General features: G+C 40.1%; 1 protein-coding gene across 1 annotated transcript in view; it reads left to right on the top strand.

Annotated features, from left to right (window-relative positions):
* nlgn2b (neuroligin 2b) overlaps positions 1-23,211 on the top strand; it is a 66,349-nt gene that overhangs the window by 1,708 nt on the left and 41,430 nt on the right. Inside the window, exon 2 of the mRNA XM_034312492.2 lies at positions 21,721-22,453. Coding sequence (XP_034168383.1) covers positions 21,973-22,453 — 481 coding nt within the window. The 5' untranslated portion in view covers positions 21,721-21,972. The remainder of the gene's footprint in view (positions 1-21,720; positions 22,454-23,211) is intronic.

Raw genomic sequence — 23,211 nt, 5'->3', positions numbered from 1 at the left:
TGCTTGAAGGACCCTATTTTGACTCGCGGCAGCACTTTTTTCCCTCCCAGCTTCATCGCAGATTCTGACAACAAACTTTTCTGAGCTTTCTGGAATAGAAACAATAGAAACAATAGAAACAAATCTAAAATAACTAAACTAAAATAAATCTTAGACGGATGTTGTTGTGTAACGTGACTACAAACGACAGTTCTCTGATTTGTAGGGAGACGTCATTGTTTCGGATTAAAAAAATGACTTGTTTTTCAGTGTTATCGGGGCAGAGTGGTAGAATTCATCTTTATATGCATAAATAAATCAATAAATCATTCTGATTTTAAGCCACGCCCACTTCCTGTGATACAGTTAGAGATTGTGTTGGTGTGTTACACCTTTACACCCCTACTACTCACTTTGGTATCTTCCAAACATCATTGTAAAATTAAGCATAAAGCACTCAGTGTCTACAGATTAATTACAGGTTAAGCGTAATCATGCATACGACCTAATTAATAATGATTAGTAAGCTGTATTTATTTAAAAATTATTTAAAAATAATAAATATTTATAGCTGTTCTTTTCTCCACCGAGTCAGAAACTCAGCGATTGTCATCGTTTCCGCTTATACAGGTTTTAATTACAGCTTGAAATGATGTTCATGTGCATGTTTTGGGTTGAAAACTCGTATTTACAGTCATTCCTGTAGCGTGTGAACGAAGCATGAGCGATGGAAGGAACAGAACATTTGGCTTGGTTCTGATTTCCATTCCTCGTTCCTCCATATTGCTTTTTTAAAAAAAAAAAAAAAAAAAAAAAAAAGACTGAGAGCTTGAAGCTGAAAATAACTGAGTCGTGTTCATCTTAGCTTCTGTGTCTGTGTGTGTGTGTGTGTGTGTGTGTGTGTGTGTGTGAAATATCAAGAGTGTGAAAAGTGAAGTCAGTGAAATCTGGAGGCCTCAAATGCAGGAAAAGCAGAGGACAGATTTTTTTGTCCTCCATTTTCTATTTTCTCAGATGTTTAAAGTCAGATTTTAAGATTTTAGTTGGTCAGTAAGCTAGCTGATTAGCATGCTAAAACACCAAACTCACATTTGGGAAAAAAATCCTGCTCACTGTAAACCTCCACTCTCTTCATTAAGCTACTGGAGCTACTCTGCTAGCTAGTGAGCTAAGTAGAATTCTAGTGACTTAGCAAGCTAGCTAATGTCAGTGAGCTAGTTAATTACTATGCTAGGTAGTTAGCAAGCCAGCAAACTTTTTTCTGACTGAATAAATGTCATATGTACATAACATAAGTTCTTCCTTGTGCTGCAAGTGGTCACTTTTCTCACACACACACACACACTTCAGTCGGAGAGGTGACACGACTCTGCTAGCCGGTTAGCTAATTAGTATGCTAGGTTGTTAGCAAGCCAGCAGACTACTATGGCTGAAGAAATATCACACTGTGCTGCACACTGCATGAGGAATGATCTAGTCAGCAAGCTAGCTTTTTCCTATGCTAGCTAGTTAGCAAGCTAAAATGCTTTTAGGCTAAACACACTCCTCCCTTTGTGATATAAGTGGATTCTTGTGTAAGATAGCTAGCCTGCAAGCTAGTTAATTATCATACAGGCTAGTTAGCAAGCCAGCAGATGTTTGTATCGAGTAAGAATGCACTTCCTGCTACAGAATCCTGTCCTTGTGCTGCAAGTGGACACTTTTTGGGACATAGGTGATATAAAGGGCAAGCTGGTTACCTGATTAGCATAATATCTACTTAGCATCTATGTACTGTTCTGATGTTTAGCCATAGTGATGAGTGATGTGCCCTACATCACACTCCCTGTAGGTGACCTACTCGCTGCACAGGTGTATATTTAAAACACTGCAGTCATGCTATGAAATTAGGTTATTAGGCTTTTTTTTTAATTAATCTCAGGAAACATGTCAGGTTTCTCCCAAAATGGCTCTGTGGCTTGAAGAGTTTGAGATGCAGATTGATGTAAGATGGAGCAATACGGAACAGCGCGGATGAGCCCGGCTCCTCGAGAGATAAATAATGCAGAGGGATGCAGCGTTAGCTTTGTGCAGAAACGCTATATGCATTCCCTCCGAGCTGTGTTGTGTGTGCGTGTGTGTGTGTGTTGTCTTGGGAAACTCTTGCATGGACTGCAGGCTGATTAAAGTTTAACGTGCTGCGAGAGGGAGGAACGCAGAGGGATGAGTTTTTTGCTCTGCGCTGTTTTTGAAAGGGAGGATTTTCATGAAGTTAATGCCTCCACCAGAACGGCAGCCATTTTAAGAAAAGTTCTAAAACTGCTACAAACGGTTCCAGTGAGAGGTCTGAGCATTCGTGCTTTTGTTTTCAAATGTTCACGCGTTTTTTTATATCATCAGACCTGCCTATAATGCCGCTGCAACCAATCAGATTGCAATCCCCTCTCGGAATGCCGCTGCAACCAATCAGATCGCAATTCCCACTCGGAATGCCACTGCAACCAATCAGATTGCAGTTCTCTCTCGGAATGCCGCTGCAACCAATCAGATTGCAGTTCCCTCTCGGAATGCCGCTGCAACCAATCAGATTGCAGTTCTCTCTCGGAATGCCGCTGCAACCAATCAGATTGCCGTTCCCTCTCGGAATGCTGCTGCAACCAATCAGATTGCAGTTCTCTCTCGGAATGCCGCTGTAACCAATCAGATTAAAGTTCTCTCTCAGAATGCTGCTGCAACCAATCAGATTGCAGTTCTCTCTTCGAATGCCGCTGCAACCAATCAGATTGCAGTAAACAATCAAGCACTGGTTTCCAAGCGCTAAGTACTTCGTTATCTTGTTTGTAAATATGTTCTCTAATTAACAAGCATTTCCTGAAATGCTTTGCAGCTCATAGTTCCCTCCCCGACATGTTACTGTAACCAATAGGATCTCAGATTCCTTCCAAAATACCATGGTAACCAATAGGAGAGCAGTTCTATCCCAAATTGCTGGGATTGCAATTCCTTTTCCCTAATGCTACTGCAACTAATCAGACTCTGGTTCTCTCATGAAATGTCACTGAATCTAACAGACCACATTTCCTTTCCAAAATTCCACAGTAACCAATAGAAACAAAGTTCTCTTCTGAAATGCTACTGTAACCAATCAGATCGCAGTTTCATTCCAAAATTCCACTGTAACCAATCAGACTTCAGGTCCTACCCAATATGTGGCTGTAACCAATCAGATCACAGTTCTGTCTCAAACTATTACTACTGTAACCAATCAGATCGCATATTGTGGATTCCCTCCAGAAATGTCATTGCAGTTTCCCTCCAAAATGCCGCTCTAACCAACTGGATCGTTCCATCTTGAAAGGTCACTGTAACCAGTCAGACCTCAGGTCCTGTCCCTTTTTTTTTTAAACACTACTTAAAAACCTTCAGTTTAATAAAAAAAAAATTGATCAATATTTTAACACTCAAAATATCACTTATTGAACGCGTTATTCGTTTTACATAAATGTTACGTTTTTGCTCATTTGCATAAAGGGTGCCAATAATTCTGGAATAGACTGTATTGCCTTCTGCACAGTGAATTAAAGCGATAAGGAACTGGTACGTATATATTACACGATACTTATAACAGCTGTATAAAAGTTTTAAAAATATTTATTTCTGTGGTGTAATGGGTAGAACGCTACATCAGATGAAGTTACAGTATTACTGTGCATTCTGGGGAACGAAACTCGGCTCGCTGATCACATTATATGATTTTATATTCCATTAAAGTCTCTTCTATGCATTAATATCATATCGGTTGTGATATAGAAGTAATTCCATCTGATGTATATGATGTGATTTAATCGTATGAGCTCGTATAGGAGTGTGGAGTTGCAGGTAAAGCGGTGGTGTAGTACTGAAGTCTGGCTTCAGCTGTGTTCAGAATATATTCTATAACTTCATAGATCATATAAAATGTTTATTTGATGATCTGGAGAACATTTGATGACGCTGAAAGCTGTATACGTACAAATCTTTTGCATAAAAAATGTCATCAATTTTCTTTTTGACACACAAACACACCTTAAACACACACACACACACACACACACACACACACATTACCTTCAGGTAATGCTATAACGTAATTTCCGGGCTGTTATCCTACACCTTCAGCCGACCACCACTCACTTTTCTTCTCCTCTGCTGCATTAGGTGATGAGATCAGAAGAATATTACATTATTTATACAGATGCATTAGCAGCACTTAATGCCAGGTGCAGGGTTTATGATGGTGCCTGAGTCTGACGATTCTTCCAATACCATTTCCTGCCAATAAGGTTTTGCGCGTTTGCCGCTAATTGAGTCTAAATGTCATATGCAGATGATGGAAAGTCTGAGTGCACTACCAAGATCTCAAAAAAAAAGTCTCTACAGTAAGTATGACTAGCAGTAATCACCTAACAATGGCTGTCCATCCTCCTGGATTCATGCTGCCTTCAAGTCCTGTTGGAAATATCGTAATTACGAAGAGAGCGCACTTGAACGCCACAACAATGTCGCAGTTGCAACTCGGAAACTTGTGTTTTTTCTATGAGCTCCGACTTTCAGGCTAATGCAGAAAATTACAACATACATGCTAAAGAGAAAAAAGTGAATATAAACTATAAACTATAAATTGTTAATACAGTTCTATAATTTTTTTCCAGTTCACATTTTTAAACATCTTTCCGTTCTTTACTAAAAAAAAATGCAGTACAATCTGTTGTTGGCTAAAAGATCATTGAAAAGATACAATTAAAAGATAATTGTTGTTAGCTAAAAGATTATTGGCTAAAAGATAACTATAGATGAGACGTAACACGGCGCATAAAAGAGTACGCTAACTGAATTAATGTCTAATATCATGCTACGTTCATATTATTATTTTTCTCACGTTTCTAAGAAGATTTCACTGACTGAGTTTACGAGGTAAAACCCAGTGTTTAAGGTTTCTTACTAGTCTGGTTAGCAGTCGACGCTAAGTTTAATAACAGTGTCATTTTAGTCAAATGAATCTTTTTTTTTAGCAATTTACAAACACATGTGAGGTAAATGTTGATATTCTTGACAATTCTGTTTCATTTCCAGTCTCACTAAATACTAGCTAGTTAGCTAAATCGCTAAATCACTATCTAGCCAAGCCTCAGCTTTGTATCTAGCCTCTACCTGGTGTCTCGGTGTGTTTCCCAGTTGCCTAGCAACAGAGTTCTCACCATTTTAAAGTAATGTGTTTCTGAATAATAAGGATTAAGCGAGGACAGTTTGATGAAAAACGTTTTTTTGAGAGTCGGACCTGACTTTCTCGCCCGATCGTCGCCACGTGTTAAGCAGGAACGTGTGATTTTATGAACTTGTGTTATTTAATGTGCATTAGATGAGGCTGTGAAAGAGTGTGTCTACACACACACACACACACACACACACACACACACACTGAACACACACCAAACACAAGCACTGCAGGTAATGAATCACCTGCTTGAACTTAACAGCTTTCTCACATCAAAAGCTGTTCGTCAGCAGCGCTGCAGAAACACCGGCCCTGAACGCGCCGCGTTTCCATCTGCTAATGAGCTCCCTCAAGTCCTGGGGAACTCCCTTACACCTTTACCTGTCTCACAGAAGGGTGTGTGTGTGTGTGTGTGTGTGTGAGTGTGTGTGAGTGTGTGTGTGTGTCACTGACACTGAATAAATATACAGTGTTTCGGCTCTGCAACACAAGTAAGCAAGGCATTTTTTCCACACTGAATATAATTTGTAGCTTTTTATTTTTACATTTTACATTTATCCAACACGACTTAGACTAAAGTCTTTACGGTTTCAGCGATCTTCTAAGACCTTACGAGAGAAAAAAATTCAATTCCTGTCCAAAGAATTCTTTTATGATGTGCAGTTTTTTGATTTGAGCTGAGAGTCTGTAAGAATCGGCCCCTTGGATATACATTTTTTCTAGGATGGGGTTTAAATTGTCCTGACAGAAAACCAGCCACAGAATCAGGATTAACATGAGCCGTAATTTTATTTACAAGCTAGCTATCTGCTTAACCTCGCTACTCAGCGTCAGCTCTGGAAGCTTCAGCTTAGCAGATTAACTAGCATGAATTAGCTGGCAGAAGCTTGAATGAAACTTGGCGTGTAAATCTGACTAGTAAATGTGTAAATGCTACATGGACTGTAGCTAATAGCAAAGTGATCTAGCTTTGGAACATTAGCTAACTTAGCGCAGTGTTTTTCATTTCTGTCTTTTTTGATATTTACCAATATTTGGACTCTTTGTTGGCCGTGATCTCTGAGGTATCTGCACGCGCCATGTCTCAGGTTTCACTCAGGACTAAAAGAGCCACTGATCTCTTTTTTTGGGACATGGCCGAGTTTAGTGAGATGGAAACAACCAGCCCTGAGGAGAACAAGAGAGAGAGAGAGAGAGAGAGAGAGTGTGTGTGTATATATTTGTGTGTGTGTTGCGGTTTTCTTCTTCCTGCTGTTCACAACACTATTTTTAATTATTTATACGTTCAGAAACACAGATCACAGCTGGACAACATCACGGCTGCAGTCCAGAGGCAAAGCTTCATCTGATCCGCAGAGAGCGAGACAGTGAGACAGAGACACAAACAGAGAGACAGACAGAGAGACTGAGAGAGAGACAGAGACAGGCAGAGAGCGAGACACAGAGATACAGACAGTGAGACTGAGAGAGAGACTGAAAGATAGACAGATAGAAAGAGAGACAGACAAAGAGACTGAGAGAGAGACTGAGAGAGAGAGAGACAGACAAAGAGACTGAGAGAGAGACAGACAGAGAGACTAAGAGAGAGACAGACAGAGAGACTGAGAGAGAGACTGAGAGAGACAGACAGAGAGACAGACAGAGACACTGAGAGAGAGACTGAGAGAGAGACAGACAGAGAGACTGAGAGAGAGACTGAGAGAGAGAGAGAGACAGAGAGACTGAGAGAGAGACTGAGAGAGAGACAGACAAAGAGACTGAGAGAGACAGACAGAGAGACAGACAGAGACACTGAGAGAGAGACAGACAGACAGACAGACAGAGAGACTGAGAGAGAGACAGACAAAGAGACTGAGAGAGAGAGACAGAGAGACTGAGAGAGAGACAGACAGACAGGGAGACTTAATTAAATACTGATTACTTAATGCGTTCTAATTCGAGCCGCCTGAAGGTGAGCATCATGGAGGAACAAAGCCTCAATATTTCATTATATTTACACCACAGTGCTGTTGAATTCTGGATCCTGATTGGTCAGAACGGTGTTGAGTAATTTTCTATAACAGCAGCTCTGACAGTGGTGCAGCTGCAGATCGCAGGTTTATGTTAATGCACTCGTTCTTATACGTTATCGTTTCCATAGCAACAGCTCGTTCACAGGGACTCTCCACATAAACGGATTAAAAACGTGTGGAATCGTTGATATGGTGAGGTTTTCTGTAAATGTAACATTTGTGATTAACCCCTAACATATTTCTGAGTTACACGTGTTAAGATATCGTTTCTGCAGTGTAATATCGCGATAATATCGTGAGGCCGTTATTTGTGATGTGAGATGACGAGTATCGACTCGTTCTTCAGCTTCATTTGGAGGTGATGATTTTGAGATTGCATATCGATCCGTAACCTCGGCTCCTCGCTTTTCTCTCTCGCTCTTCAGAAACGTGTTTACTCTCGGCAGCCGTTTGACGTTAATCACATCAATGAGTCCTTCCCTAATAAACCCTCACACTCCCTTTCATTACTCCCACTGTTTACTCTTTCTCTCTCTCTCTCTCTCTCTCTCTCTCTCTCTCTCTATCTCAGTAAAAGAAGGAGGCTGAGCATAGGGACACGTCCCTAAACGTCTCCATTAGGTCCCAAACGTCCCATATTGGCCACATCCGAGCACTTACACAGCTACTTTAACCCCGCTCGCTAATTAGCAGTGTTGCGTCCCATTGAGTGGGACTGTCTCTCTTTAGATTTTATTAGCAACAGAGCCGTAAACAAGCCTGGTTTTCCAGACCGCAGTCTGATCGGATGTCCGAGAAGTCGTTCAATGTAGGAGTGGAAAAGTAGATTCTAGACGCATTAACGGCGCCACCGTCTTCACCACCGTCTTCACCACCATTTCCCCACTGTCTTCATGACTGTCTACACCATCGTCTTCACCACTGTCTTTAATCATCACCATCTTCGCCACTGTCTTTCTTCATCATCGTCTTCAGCAGATTTATCTCTTATGGAGTTTTGTGTGCATGGCTAAATGTAAATCAGTTGTATTTGGTTATTTTCATCTGATTGGCGTTTATTAACAAAGAAAATCTGGTTTGTTTTGGTGAAAACCTTAACACACAGTCCTGATAAATGAGAAAAGATTAAACCTGAGCCACGATGACCTACGTGGAACACGAGGACTCGCCTCCGTCACTGGTCCTATTGATCGGGAGACAATTAAGAAGCTGATGGATGTTTAAAGCAGCAGAGACCTTCACGTGTCTAGTCCTCGTCATGGCGTAGTGAATGTAGATTATATTGTTACAGTCTCAAGTGTGATTTTTCAGCCATGTGAGGGAGAAAAAAACCATCAGATCAGACGGAGAAGAGCAGCAGCCAGGCTGTGTGTTTATTTGAACTGTCAGTCATCCGTTCTTCTGCTTTCTCCGAGAGTCTTCGGAGACGTGCTCCTGGTCTCGGAGCGTGACCTGCTTACTGCTGGTTTTCTGATTTTGCGCTGCTGTGGAGTCGGAAGTTTCACACTCAGTGCTGGAAAAATATCAGTTGAGGAACAAAACAAAAGATTTATTTATTGGAAGAATTGGGTTTTATAATCAGTTCTGCAATAAAGGACGATGTTTAATAATATCATCAGCGTTTTTAAATCCAGATCAACAGCTTGCTCTGTTCTTAATTATTGGAACTTTTATTTCTTGTAATTGTTACAGATTTAATTAAAATCAGCAGCCAGCAGAAAAGTTTCCCAAACATTATTTCACTCTTTGCGTTACATAAATTCAGTGGAAACGTAGCTAGTGATACACAGAGCATCACAAACTCAAACGACAGACTGTCGTTACTCACTTAAACACTTATAGTTATGCTTTGAGTTGACTAAATTAAGCGTATTCTTTTTTATTCCAAGTCAAATTACTCAAAATGTTTTCCCTAAAAATCGGATCTCAATCCCTCGCATCCAATCACATTCCAGTTATTTGTCTCTCTGCCTTAAAATTGAAAAATTAAACATGTTCAAAGTTTATGGCTAAATGTCCTGTAATGTGTGTGAAAGACAGATAACCAGTGCTAGCTGAGCTGAACGGAAGTAAACCATGTTTACATAAGACACAATAAAAACAGACGCTGAAGGTGAACACAGAAGCTAACAGATTAGCTAGAAACGAACCCAAGTGGACATTATGAATTTTTTTGATCACGCTACATTTTTTAAATTCCAGATTTATAATTTAACTCTGGATTCAGGAAATGTTTCACATTTTTGTGTTTGTTTTCTTGACTTCTGTTGTTCCACAGAATCAGAGTCACTCGATATTGTTGAAGAACCATCAGAGGTAGCTTGATGAAGAAATTTGTCGATTTTTATTGCTGAACTCCTACGCTAGTGCAGTGTGTGTGTCAGAATAGCGAAAAATACTAAACTAGCATGTTCACTCTTCATTTAAACACGGCTTGTGGACACTGAATATTAGGACACTGAATCTGTCTTCGTAGTTAGAGCCATAATTATAGTATTAGTTTGTAAAGTAACGGCATGAAACTAAGGAGGAGATTGTGAATTTCTATCAATGGGGTCGCGACTGCTAGTTTGAGAATCCCGAGCTAGCTAGCACGTAGCCCTAACTCATGCAGGCGAAACTCAGATTTGTTCTGAGTTATATTTGTTTACAAGAAATTCTGATTTGTGAGCATGTTTGAAACATTTGAGGATTGAAGGTTGAGTCAAATCTTTCAACTAGATCAGCAATAAATACTGATTTCAAATAAATAATACAGTCATTAGTCTGATGCTAGCGAACCTGGCCAACATTCTGCTAGCATCAGTAGCTATTAGCTATGTAGCATTAAATAGGCACTGCTAGAAAGGTGGTGCATCATTAGCAAAGAAAATGCTCAATTTTTTTGTAGTGTCAAATATAATCTGAAACTTTTGATAAATAAAAAAAATGAGTGAAGTCTGTCGTTATATCGGAGTTCTGGCGTTTTCCATATGGTTAGGATTATATAAATGATGTAGCGTGTCCAAGGCGTTAGCTAGCTGTTATTCACGAGCGAACAAGATCTCTTGTTCAGAAGCAAGTTTAAAAAAAAAAAAACAAATCCTGAAGTTTGTTTATGTTTAAAAAGTTCCCGACAAGAAAAGCTCCTTGGCTATGAAGTCATCTTCCTTGCAGAGTGAAGCACATCCTCCATCTTTCCTGACCTTTACTGCGAAGGAACTTTTTAATTGTGCTTTTTTTTTTCCTCTTTTAAATGTTAATGCGGCGTGACTCGGGCGTGCAGGAGGATGAATAGTCCGGAGTAATTATAACGAAATGAAGGAACGGCGTTTAAAAAGCCCGAGAGCAGCGCATCGTCCTGCTCAGCTGCAATCCCATTAAAAAATCGGCTGTTAAATGTTACAAGCACACTGAAGAGGAAATAAAAAGAGAGCGGCTCGTGGCAGGGACGCGACGCTGCCGCGCTCGTTTCAGTGCTGTGTGTTTTAATGATTTTCCCACGACGCTGCGTCTCGTATGTGAAATATCAGACATCCCACGTTTAATCTATCAAAAGTCTATCAATATTTTAAAAATAAAAAGAAGAAGAAGAAAAAGAACGAGCCGGACGATTGAGAACAGTGAAGAGGGGAAGTCTGGGTGAGACTGTTCCACAACTCAAACACAAAATCACATAAAAACTCTGGACATGATGCACATGGATGCCATTATTTTTGTTTATTTGTTTGTTTGTTTGTTTGTTTGTTTAATCTCTGCCTGACTGCAGTTGCTGCAAGAAAATTTTTTTACTTGAATGGATCATGTTTTGTTTTGTTGTTTTTCCAGCTAAAAAAAATTTATCATACATTTTTTTATTAACATTTCATTTTATTATTAATTCCATTATTTATTTTTTTTAATTAATTATTATGTTTGCTCTAAAAACAAAAATAATGCCAAAGCCAATTTTGTTTTGAGCTCTAAAAACAAAATTGTTGCACAAAAAAGTTTTTTTTTCAGCATGAAACAACACACTTGGTTTCTCGAATGAACATTTTATAGTTTTTAGATTTATTAATGAATTTGAAATGATTAGACATTAGTAGTGGTTTTTAATGGGTTTTAAAATGTTTCTAATGGTCTGTAATGGGGTTCAGTTGGACTGCGTTGTTCCTAATGTTGCTAATTAATGCATTATTATACAATTTCAAAACAAATTTTTCATTATTATTATCATTATTATTATTATTATTGTTTTTGTTATTTTGTTGTTTTTGCTTATTACTTGACTTTACAAATCTAGTAACTTTTTGAAAAAGTAGTTAGCCCAGTGCTTGCTAGCTTGCTAGTGCTGGTTTAAATTGTACAATAAAATAAATCCAACATTAGTGTGCTAGCTATCGAACTTCAAATAGCTACTGCTAGGAATATAACATTATCATTAACATTTGCAAACAAATTAGATACATGTAGGCTAAAACATTGTTTTCTCTGATTAGTTCTTCTAAACTAACCTGCTAGGTTGCTAGCGAACATGACCTATATTTTCATCGCTAGCTATGTGACGTCAAATAGCTTAGCTAATATTGCTGAATGATTATATTGTGTAATAAATATCAGTATTTTCATGCTAATCAGTGCTTTAAGCTTTAAGAAAGGTTAGTGCTGATGTCATCATGATCATGTGATTGTCTGATCAGATTTAACGTGATGACTCACAGAATCGCGGCAAGGCTAATGTTGCTAATAACGTCTTCGTAAAAACCTAAGAAATTTCTAATCTGTAAGATGTGTGCCAGGATTTAATTTTTTTTTTATAGCGAGATAAATTACCTCATGTTTTATCACATAAATGTAGAATAAAAAACTTTCAGATGTACTCCACAGAACTCCTGAGCATACCGGATTTGTGTTTTAAATTTAGAAAAATAATCTTGGTAAAATTTTACAAATCTGTTGTCTATAGTGCAAATATTTTTGGCAATAAATTTAGAAAAAATATTAATAAAAATAATTAGAAATTATTTTTTTCCAAACTTTCTGAAATTTCTATCATTTTTCCCCATTTGACTTTAGCAAATAAATTTTGTCCCTTTGTCCATATAGAAAAAAGTGTGTTTTTGACCAAAGAAAATGACGTATTTAAAACAAATATAAATGTTTTTCTCATTTGAATTTGAATTTAGTGAATAAATTGTTTGTCACCATGCAAAAAAAGATTATACTGAAAATGTTGTTAACGAGAAAAATGATACCAATTTCAGAAAAAATAATTTTTTTTTTACAAATATCTTTTTTTCATTAACGACCAAAAAAACATTTTTAAATGAATAAAAACAAATTTAAATGCTATTATTAAGTGATTATACAAATAAAATTATATTGACAAAGTCTGAATTGAAAAAAATAATGGAAAAAAAAGCTAAATGTATGCAGATGTTTTTCTTTTTTCCAGAAAAAAGTAAATTAGGTGAAGTGTTTTTTTGGCAAAAGGGCGATGTGATGGAAACTCGCATTATGTGTTATGAAAATTCAGCAAAAAAAAAAATAATAATAATGATCCACATCACAAATAGAGTCATGTGACCTGTCACTAATTGGACCGCCACCGTCAGTCATGTGACCTCTGCTGTCAGTCAGGTGACAACCACTCTGTCATGTGACCTGCGCTGTCAGTCATGTGGTGATATACTGAAGCGGCTGTAATGTCACTGCAAAGTGGCGTTATGTCACCTTTAAGCTCTGCCTTTATCCTATACTCTCTCTCTCTCTCTCTCTCTCTCTCTCTCTCTCTCGGCCACGTGTCGTGATGAAGCGAGTGATTTATTACGGCGCTGTGGGTCGTTGGCTCCGCCCACTTCCTCCTCCGATGGACGGTATTGATGTGTAATTACTTTAGAAGATGAATGTTTCCTCCCACGTCAGCTTGGACCTGCAGCTCAATCATAGGCCTCGTTTCTCTGAGGGCCCCACACACACACACACACACACACACACACACGTTTCACTTTTAAGTGACACTGTACCTTCCACAGGTTCTTACAGCTTCATTCCTGCCCTGGTTCCACCCTGACCACACCCCTTGACCACACCCTTTGACCACACCCTTTGACCACACCCTTTGACCACACCCCCTAATCATTATTATAGCGGTGTAGCAGGATTCCAGTGTCATGGCGTCACAGTCCAAAATGCATCTGTTTCTTTTGCTGTCTATGCATAACTTATTTTCCTGTAAGTTTTTCAACATGGCTAACAAATATCTCAGAGAAATAAGAAACGATTGCATCTATCTTTCTTTTCTTTTAACGTTGTGCAAATTTGAACAGAAATTTGTCATGTTATTAATACTCTACGCCAAACTGCAGTCACGTTTGGTGCGTAATAGCAGAGGCGTGTTTCACATGAGTGAAAATAACACACATATTCCACCTTCATGCTGTTCTTTAGTCTTTAATCTTACTTGCAAAATTGGAAGTATATTTCTATATCTCTTACTTCCTGCTTCTCAGCGCTTTACTTTTTATGAGTTTAATCGTTTTGAAATTCACGGCTAAAAGGACAGTGGAGAATATCCTGTAACGTTATGGAGTTTAGTGCTGCGTTGCGAGAGGATATCGTGCATCCGCTGGAATCGAGAGGGAAAAGAAGCCAGTAAAATATACTGAGGCTGTTTTTTAGGGAGTTTTTCAGCTCGAATTTTCAGTTTTTGGTCGTGATTTTTTTGCATTCTGTTCTAGCTTCTTTTCTTTCCAACTAAATGTGTGTGTGTGAGAGAGTGCTTGAGGTGTGTGTAATGGCAGCAGAGCGGTTGTTGGAGTTCACACTCACTTTTATCTGTCTGCCCACACACACACTCACACACACTGACCTGAGAGAACCAGCGACGGTGAAGGAACGGCTTATAAACTCTGTGTATTCAAGTATTACAGAGCCGTAAATCACCTGTAGTAAGCAGCAATAAACAGAAGGAAGGAGTAATAAAGATTATGAAACAGTCATAAGCAGGATTAAACAACAGTAAATAATATTAAATATAAACAGTAGTAAAGAGCATTAAACAGTTTTAAACAGTAGCAAACAGTATGAAGCAATATTAAAGAGTATTAATAGTAATAAACATTACTAAAAAAACAATAAACAGTAGAAAACAGTATTAGAGTATTATGGAGGAATAAATCGCCTGTTATAAGCAGTTATAAACAATATGAAGCAGTAATAGAGTATTAAACAGTCAAGCAGGAAATTTTAATCCATAGTAGTAAAGAACATTAAACAGTTTTAAATAATAATTAGCAGAATTAAACAGTAGTAAACTCACAGTAAGCAGAAGGAACTATTAGTAAGCAGTAGTAAACTGTTATAAGCAGTAGGAAACAGGATTACAGCAGGATTAAGTGGTAACAAAAAAAAATGAAACAGTAGTAAACAGTAATAAACAGTATTGAACGGTAATAAGCAGTAATAAACAGTAATAAGCAGTAATAAGCTGTAGTAAACAATAATAAAAAGTAAACAGTAATAAGAAATAATAGTAATAAGCAATAATAGTAATAAGCAGTAGTAAAGAGTAATAAGCTGTAGCAAATGGTAATAAGCAGTAATAAGCTGTAGTAAACAGTAATAAAAAGTAAAGAGTAACAAGCAGTAATAGTAATAAGCAGTAACAGTAATAAGCAGTAATAAGCAGTAATAAGCAATAACAGTAATGAGTAGTAATAAGCAGTAATAAGCAGTAATAAGCAGTAACAGTAATAAGCAGTAGTAAACAGTAATAAGCAGTAATAAGCAGTAACAGTAATAAGCAGTAATAAGCAGTAACAGTAATGAGCAGTAGTAAACAGTAATAAGCAGTAATAAGCAGTAACAGTAATGAGCAGTAGTAAACAGTAATAAGCAGTAATAAGCAGTAACAGTAATAAGTAATAATAAGCAGTAATAAGCAGTAATAAGCAATAACAGTAATAAGTAGTAATAAGCAGTAATAAGCAGTAATAAGCAATAACAGTAATAAGTAGTAATAAACAGTAATAAGCAGTAATAAGCAATAACAGTAATAAGCAGTAATAAGCAGTAACAGTAATGAGCAGTAGTAAACAGTAATAAGCAGTAATAAGCAATAACAGTAATAAGTAGGAATAAGCAGTAATAAGCAGTAATAAGCCGCACCTCCTGTGTTAAGTTGCTTGTGTAACACAAACCCACGTTATATCCGAGCTGTGTGTGAAGCGTGGTGTTCTCCTGCTCCGAGGCGTCACTGATTCTCACATCCAGCTCCTCCACAGTGTGATGACATTTTTGGAAATATCTCTGAGGAAGCTCTGAATTTAATTCAACTCGGTTTGTGAAGTGGCTCCACCAGCAGGGCGGCGCCGTGTACACGTCAGTGCTCAGCATCTTGTGTCTTTTTTATAACAAGTGACACAAGAGACGTTTAAAAAATGAAGAAGTGTGTATCGAAACTCTTGCGTTAGGCCACTAAGTGTAGAACAATAGAATGTGGAGGCTCTGAATGTGTAAATATGGAAATTAGGATGATATTGGAGCAGTTCTGACGGCTCACACAAACACACACACACACACACACATCTTATTGGGTCGCTGTGTTCATGTGTTAGTGCAGGTCTGTTCGTTCAGAATGAGCTCTGTCTGGAGGCTGTGCAGCTGGTACACACACACACACACACACACACACACACACACACACACACTGTTTGCTCTCTCACCCTCTGTGCTCTTTGTGAATGAACAGTAATTAGCAAACAGATTGGCTCTCACCACTGCAGTGAAGGGATGAACCCACAAACACACACACACACACACACACACACACACAGGAGCCTGTAGCATGACAGTTGACCCTTCATTAAAGCCCACCCTGGTAACACCAACTGACCAATCATAGCCTAGCAACAGTAACTAGGCAGTGACACCTCCAACAAGCTCTCAGCATTTATTATAAACGACGAATTCTGTCGCTATGGCAACGTTGGTACGACGGACATAAAGTGTTGTATCAGCTGATATTCCGCATGGAGTTTGGAAGTTGTGAGACTGTAGACGATCGCTATGAGCCTCCTGTCCTCACTGTTGCTATGGCAACGACCAGCGAAGCTAACGGGAGATGTCATTAACGCGGTGTCTGTTGCTGCTGACGTGTCGCTCCGGTGGAAAGGAGGAATCCTTCATTCTGATCAGACTCTCCGGGTGTTTGATGTTCGGCTGATTGCATTTGTCGCCACAGAGACGATAAAAGACCCCCTGCGGTGGCGCCCCGATGAGCGATGGGCGATAATCATCGATCCTTTAGCGACCCGTGATTTTAGCGTTAACAGATTAATAAAACCCAATAAACGACACTCTGGTTCCTGTTTACTGTTGGAAAGTAATGTTTGGCTCTCGGCATATTTTGCAGTGTGTGTGTGTGTGTGTGTGTGTGTGTACGTGTAGGCATCCTTCTAAATGTTTAAAAGCAGCATCGTTTCCATGGCGATGCATTAATTATGGAGATTTTCGTCATTATTTTTTTCACACCTTCTTTTTTGTCGCTGTTTCATGTCACACTTATTAGCGTTTTTTTTCTGCTTCTTTACTGGCTGTTTCATCAACTTACATCTGCGTACTTATGAAATGAAGCAATGCATGCTGGGAAACAACGCGTGGATGATGCAAAGATGGAGTCTGCTACTGAGTCGAATATCAAATAGTGATTGAATAATCGCTAACACGTCACTCGCAGTGTTCATTTCCTCTGTGTCTTAACAGCTAGCACTTGATACGCGATGTGTTTTAGGAAGGACGTTTCTCCCTAGGCTCTAGGTAGGGACCCTTTTTCAGCACCACTAGCGCTGAGATAAGTGCTCTCTCCCACTCGAGAAAGAATTTTTTTTTTCCGCTTTAGTCCCTGTAGAGCAGGTGTGTAGGTGACCATCGCCACCACAGCCGTACGTGTGAGTGTGAGAAGGTAAGAATCACACAGGATGCCAAGTGTCTTCCTGCTGAAGAAGCCTCTCGACGCTACACACTCCTCCTCTCATGCCTCAAGTGCACACTCGTGTGACGTACGAAAGTGATACACATCTGAGTCGTGACGGGGAGCTGGTGAGGGGAAAGAAGGAGTGGAGCGCAGGATGGAAGAAGATCCAGAGAGGAGGATGGAGATTCATCACCTTTCATCACACAGAGTAGGGCACATGTAGGGCGCATGAAGGGCACATGTAGGGCAAATGTAGGGTACATGTAGGGTGCATGAAGTGCACATTTCAGGTATATATGGGGTGCATTAAGTGCACACATAGGGCAAATGTAGGTTGCATGAGGGGCACATGTAGGGCACATATAGGGTGCATGTAGGGCACATTTTAGGTACATATAGAATGTATTAAGTGCACATGTAGGGTCCATGTAGGGATTATGAATGGTACATGAAGGATGGAGAAATGTAGGACACGTGTAGGGTGCATGAAGGGCACATGAAGGACACATGTAGGGTACATGAAGGGCACTTCTCCACAGTTCAATTCAATTCAATTCAATTTTATTTGTATAGCGCTTTTAACAATGGACATTGTCACAAAGCAGCTTTACAGAAATAAATGGATTCACAAAAATATATTGTAAATATTTAAATTTATCACTGTGAATTTATCCCCACAGTGTGTTGTTCATCAGTAATCGAATGGTGTAGTCAGTGAGCCATTCCATAATTACCCATAATTCCTCTGTGCGTAAAGTAGTGTATGGTACATGTAAGGTGTACAAAGGGCAGGTCACTTCTCTCTGAGTAATGGAATAATAACAAGCATAAGAAATGTGTTCAAGTCTGTTTTCATTACCCATAATCCTCTCTGCTCAGCACGAGGGTGAGATGAAGTGATGGAAGTGTTTAACAGTGATGAAATCGCTTAGTGAGAGAAATATGGAGCTCAAGAGAAGAGCTATTGGGGGTTTAAAAGCCCTGCCCCCAACACACACACACACACACACACGCACGCACACACACACACACATGCTCGATTAGGTCTCCATTACATCTCTGTTCACTCTGAGTGCTTTATTGGCATGTCCAAACTGACAGCAACACGACTGTAGCTCATCGCTAACACTCCCCTGTGGGTCACAGCATTCAGCTCGCTCACACACACACACACACACACACTCACACACTCACACACACACACACACACACTCAATGCTGCATTCATAGAGCTCTTAGAAGACGTCTGTCCTTTTGCTGCCTTCTGAGCAGTACAGCCGACGTTAGCTAGCTTTAGACACGCCCACATTCCCAACTATGACCTTCAAGCCACGCCCACTCAGAGCTGCGTTTGTCAAGCAGCAGATGAAAAATCGTTTGTATCTCTCGCATACGATGCTAAACAACAGCTAGTCCGTATCCACGGCGATCAAATATTTGACCATGAATCAATTAAACCCATGAAACAAAGCATTTGCCACTGATTGGACATTGTGGTGTTCCTCTCGGCTCTGTTCTAGGACCCGTGTTATTTTAACCTAACATTCGTTAGCTTTCGTTAGCGCTGTGTTCATGACACACAACAAAATAACAAACAGTTTTTAAGAGTCTCAAGCAGCTCACATGAACAAAAGTGGAGGTAAATATAGAAAAAAAAACTTTTAAACTTTTTTACCCATTATATTAAAAATGATTTGTTCAAAAGTAACATTTTCACAGCAATCTGTTTTTTCTGTATATTTATTATTATTATTATTATTATTATTATTATTATTGATCGCACAGTGCACAACACTACTGTTATCCAATTTTCTTCTTCTCCTCCTCCTTCTTCTGCCAGATGGTTCTCCGCTAATCCGTATTGCTCAGTCTGATCTGGAATGGTGTGCTTGTGCACAGCTTTTTGATTGGTCGTACGGTTTCCACATAGCAACCGTTCGAATTCCAGTAGTAAATTCTTTCTTATTCTTATTCCTTCCTTCTTAACAGCCTAGCAACACCTTAGCAACCACCTGGGATAGCATAGCAACAGTCTAGTAACAGCCTAGCCACCACGTGGGATAGCATAGAAACAGTCTAGCAACCACCGGGAATACCATAGCAAACACCGAGCACACCCTAGTAACCACCTGAGTTCCTATAGAAACTACCTAGCACCCTAGCAACCACTTAGGAAAAACCTAGCAACCGGTGGAGGACTTGGTTACAGAGCGCAATCGCTCTGCATTTTCTTCTTCTTCTTTTTCTTATAGCATTTTCATCCATTTAAATCAGCCATGTGATTGTGATGCGTAATCTAATTACCTAATTATCCCCGCCCACTTTACATAGCAACAGAAGAAATTCTGGTAAACCTCATACAAATGCAAGCAAATATTCATGTTTTTTTAATGATTTTGTCATTTTTTAACGTTTTATTTCTTTTATTTTTATAAGAAGAATTGTTAAGCGACGTTCGAGCTCGATCCTGATCCTGTAAGTCGTTTGCACATGTCGCTTTAATCCTTTAATTCTTTCATTATTCTACTCTAATTACACACATTTCAAGGCAGCGTCTACTTTCATCTTATGTTATTTTGGGGGTTCGATGTTCTGAACAAACACTGGCTTTGCTATTAGTTAGTTTGTGTGTGTGTGTGTGTGTGTGTGTGTGTGTGAGAGAGAGAGAGACGATAGGGGGTCAAAGCTGAAATGCATATGTAAAAGTTCTGACTGCAGCCTGTTAGCGATGGACGAGCCTCTGGCCTTAATTGAGTTTCATAAATATGCAAACATCATGGCATTTCATCACACACACACACACACACACACACACACACACACAGCTCCATCTCATCTCCACTTTATAGGTGCATTAGAATCATTTCAGCTTAATTGAAACAAACTCCACCTGATCTAACGTACGCTTTATCGCTAATTAATATGACGCTCGTTCTAATGGTTATCGTTTCTATAGTAACAGCTCAAGGGGACGTGTACGGTGGGACGCTCCACTGATAAACAGATGTGTAATCGTTGAGTTTAACGTTAAGTTTTCCGAGATCTTCAGGACAGAGGAGTTTACGCTTCTTTGCGGTTTCTCGCTAACATGCGTAACACGCCGCAATTTTTGTCTTATTAACTGAATCTGAAGAGAGAGAAGAAAGAGAGGCTGGTGAGGAAACGAGTGTTTTTAGCTGCTATAACCTAAGCGACAACAGGAACTAACTCGTTTCACCAACATTACATGTAACTATAAACGGATAAGATGTTTTGTTCTTTAATAAAAAAATAAAGTATAATCGTTGGGAGATTGCTGTGGCGTAAGAGAAATAAAACACTGCTGTTAGAGGAAAATAATCAACTTCAGACTTGTAATTGTGTGTTACGGTGAAGGAGGCGTGGCCTCTCTTTCTGTCCTCTCATTCCGACTAAAGGAGGCGTGGCCTTTTTTCTGTTGTCAGTCTCACTGATGGAGGCGTGGCTTGTTTCTATGAAGGAGGTGTGGCTTGTTTCGGTGAAGGAGGCGTGGTCTCTGTTTATGTCATTTATTTCTGAATGAAGTAACAGACCGACCTAAATAAAAAACATTGCTAAGTAGCAGTTAGCATAGCCTCTGTGCGTGTGTGCGTGTGTGTGTGTGCGTGTGTGTGTGTGTGTGTGCGTAGTTTCTGACTTAGCAGTTAGCTACAAGTGTATAGCTTTAACCTTCCCTCTCTGTCTCTTCTCCTCCCTTACTTTTTCCACTCTCTGAACTCTTTACCTTATTCTTTCTCTTTCTCTTTTCTTTCTTTCCTTTACGTTTTCTCTCTCTGTCTCTTTACTCTCCTTCACACTTTCTCTCTTTCTTTCTCTTTTGCTTCTCTTTCTCATTCACTCTATCACTCACTCCTCATCCTCTCTTCCTTCTCTTTTTCTTCCTCTCTCTTTTCCACAATTTCTCTCTCTTTCACACTTCCTCTTGTACTGTCTCTCTGTTTATCTCTTTCTCTTTTACTCTTATGTCTTTCTCTCTCTCTCTCTCTCTCTCTCTCTCTGTCTGTCTCTTGCTAATCCCATTGCCAATCTTTTTGGCTCTCGCTTACTTAATTTGCTCTTTCTCTTACTTTCTATCCATCCCTCTCCATCCTTCACTATACATCTCTCTCCATGTCTTTTGTTTGTCTCTAACATTCTGCTTCTCTTTCCATCTTTCCTTCCCATCCATCTCTGTCTGTCTTACTCTCCTCCTCTGTCTATCTCTCACACACAATCTCTTCCTATTTTATTATATTTCTCTCTCTTGCACTCCTCTTTTGCTATTTATCTCGTCTCTGTTCTCTCTATTCTTTATCTTCCTCTTTCACCATTTCTGTCTCATCCACATTTTCTTCTCTCCCTTCTTCCTCACTCTCTCTCTACATCTTTTTCACTATTTTGCTCTCTGTCTCATCTGTCTCTCTGTCTCTCCTTTCCTGTTTCATTGTCTTTTTCTCCTCATACCCTAATCTCTCTCTCTCCTTCTATTATCTCTCTTCCTCTTTTTATTATTTCCTTCGCTCTCTCTCTCTCTCTCTCTCTCTCTCTCTGTCTCTCTGCAGGAAGCTGACGGAGCTCAGTGAGGACGATGTGGATGGTGCAGTAACGTCAGCATGAAGCTCTTCAGCGCTCTGCGTCAGGCCTCTCTCGTGCACCGCTAGGCCACACACACACACACACGCACACACACACACACACACACACACACACTGTATCTCCAGTCCCTCCCCTTTTCCCACCACTACCCTTTACTTTGATCCCCTCGAGACAGGAAGTAGGAACTTTCCTCCTCCGTACCCTCTTCACCCTTGGCCATGTCTCTACCCTGCGACGGTGGACGCCGGCGTCCATTTTCACGCCCTCGCCGTAAATGGGACACGTGCTTGGTATGGTTGTTGGGTTTGGCGCTCCGGTTGGCGCTCTCTTCGTGCCAGCGCTCGGATTACAGCGCCTCCAAACACCCCATCGTTTCCACCAGTTACGGGAAGATCCGTGGCATCCGGAAGGAGCTGAATAACGAGATCCTGGGCCCTGTGGAGCAGTTCCTCGGCGTTCCGTACGCCACGCCACCTGTCGGAGATCGGCGCTTCCAGCCCCCCGAAGCGCCCGGAGCCTGGCACGACATCCGGAACGCCACACGGTTCCCACCTGCGTGCCCGCAGAATGTCCACGGAGCGCTGCCTGAAATCATGATGCCTGTGTGGTTCACAGAGAACCTGGACGCTGCCGCTGCGTACCTGCAGGATCAGAGCGAGGACTGTCTCTACCTCAACATCTACGTCCCCACGGAGGACGGTGAGACCACACACACACACACACACACACACACACACATATAGGGCCACATATGCATACACACACTCCACCCATACGTCTGCAAATATACCAGATTCACCAATGCTCTATTTTTTTAGTAATCATTTTATAATCATATCTTAAACTGCAGCAATCCCACAATGCACTGCAGCAGGTCAGTTTATACAGATCTGCTAATGTAGGCTCACAAGCCACGTTTCTATCTTTCACTCTCTCTCTTTCAACCCACCCACTTTCACAAGAAGAGGATATTTTGACGAATCACAGACTTTTTCCCGTAGCACAGTTTACTCACGATACAAAACGTTACAAAAGGCACGACACTAAACTTTTCAGTGCAGTGACTGTTTTCTTCTGACAGGTTTACTGAGGCTCAGTGTTTAAAATCAGAGTGCAGATTCTGAAGCCTGTGGCCAGAAAAGTGAGCAATACGCTTCAGACACAGAGATGCTCAGTGTGCTGTGGGAGGAGCATCTGAGACTGAGACTTCTATACACACACACACACACACACACACACACACACACACACTGACATGCTCCTGTTACCCTGTTGTCAACTGTAGCAGTGTGTTTTGAGTGTAGGTTTGTTTTCATGTTTGTGTGTGTGTGTGTGTGTGTGTGTGTGTGTGTGTGTGTGTGTGTGTGATCATGTATGCCTGTTCTTGACTGTTTCTCTCGGCTCTGCTCTGGTGTAAAAGCAAAATTTGACTTTTATTGGCACTAAAGTTCCAGATT

Source organism: Pangasianodon hypophthalmus, chromosome 17 (assembly GCF_027358585.1).
Source record: "Pangasianodon hypophthalmus isolate fPanHyp1 chromosome 17, fPanHyp1.pri, whole genome shotgun sequence".
Lineage (NCBI taxonomy): Eukaryota > Metazoa > Chordata > Actinopteri > Siluriformes > Pangasiidae > Pangasianodon > Pangasianodon hypophthalmus.
The sequence above is the reverse complement of the archived record's forward strand: the minus strand, read 5'-3'. Positions and strand labels throughout refer to the sequence as shown.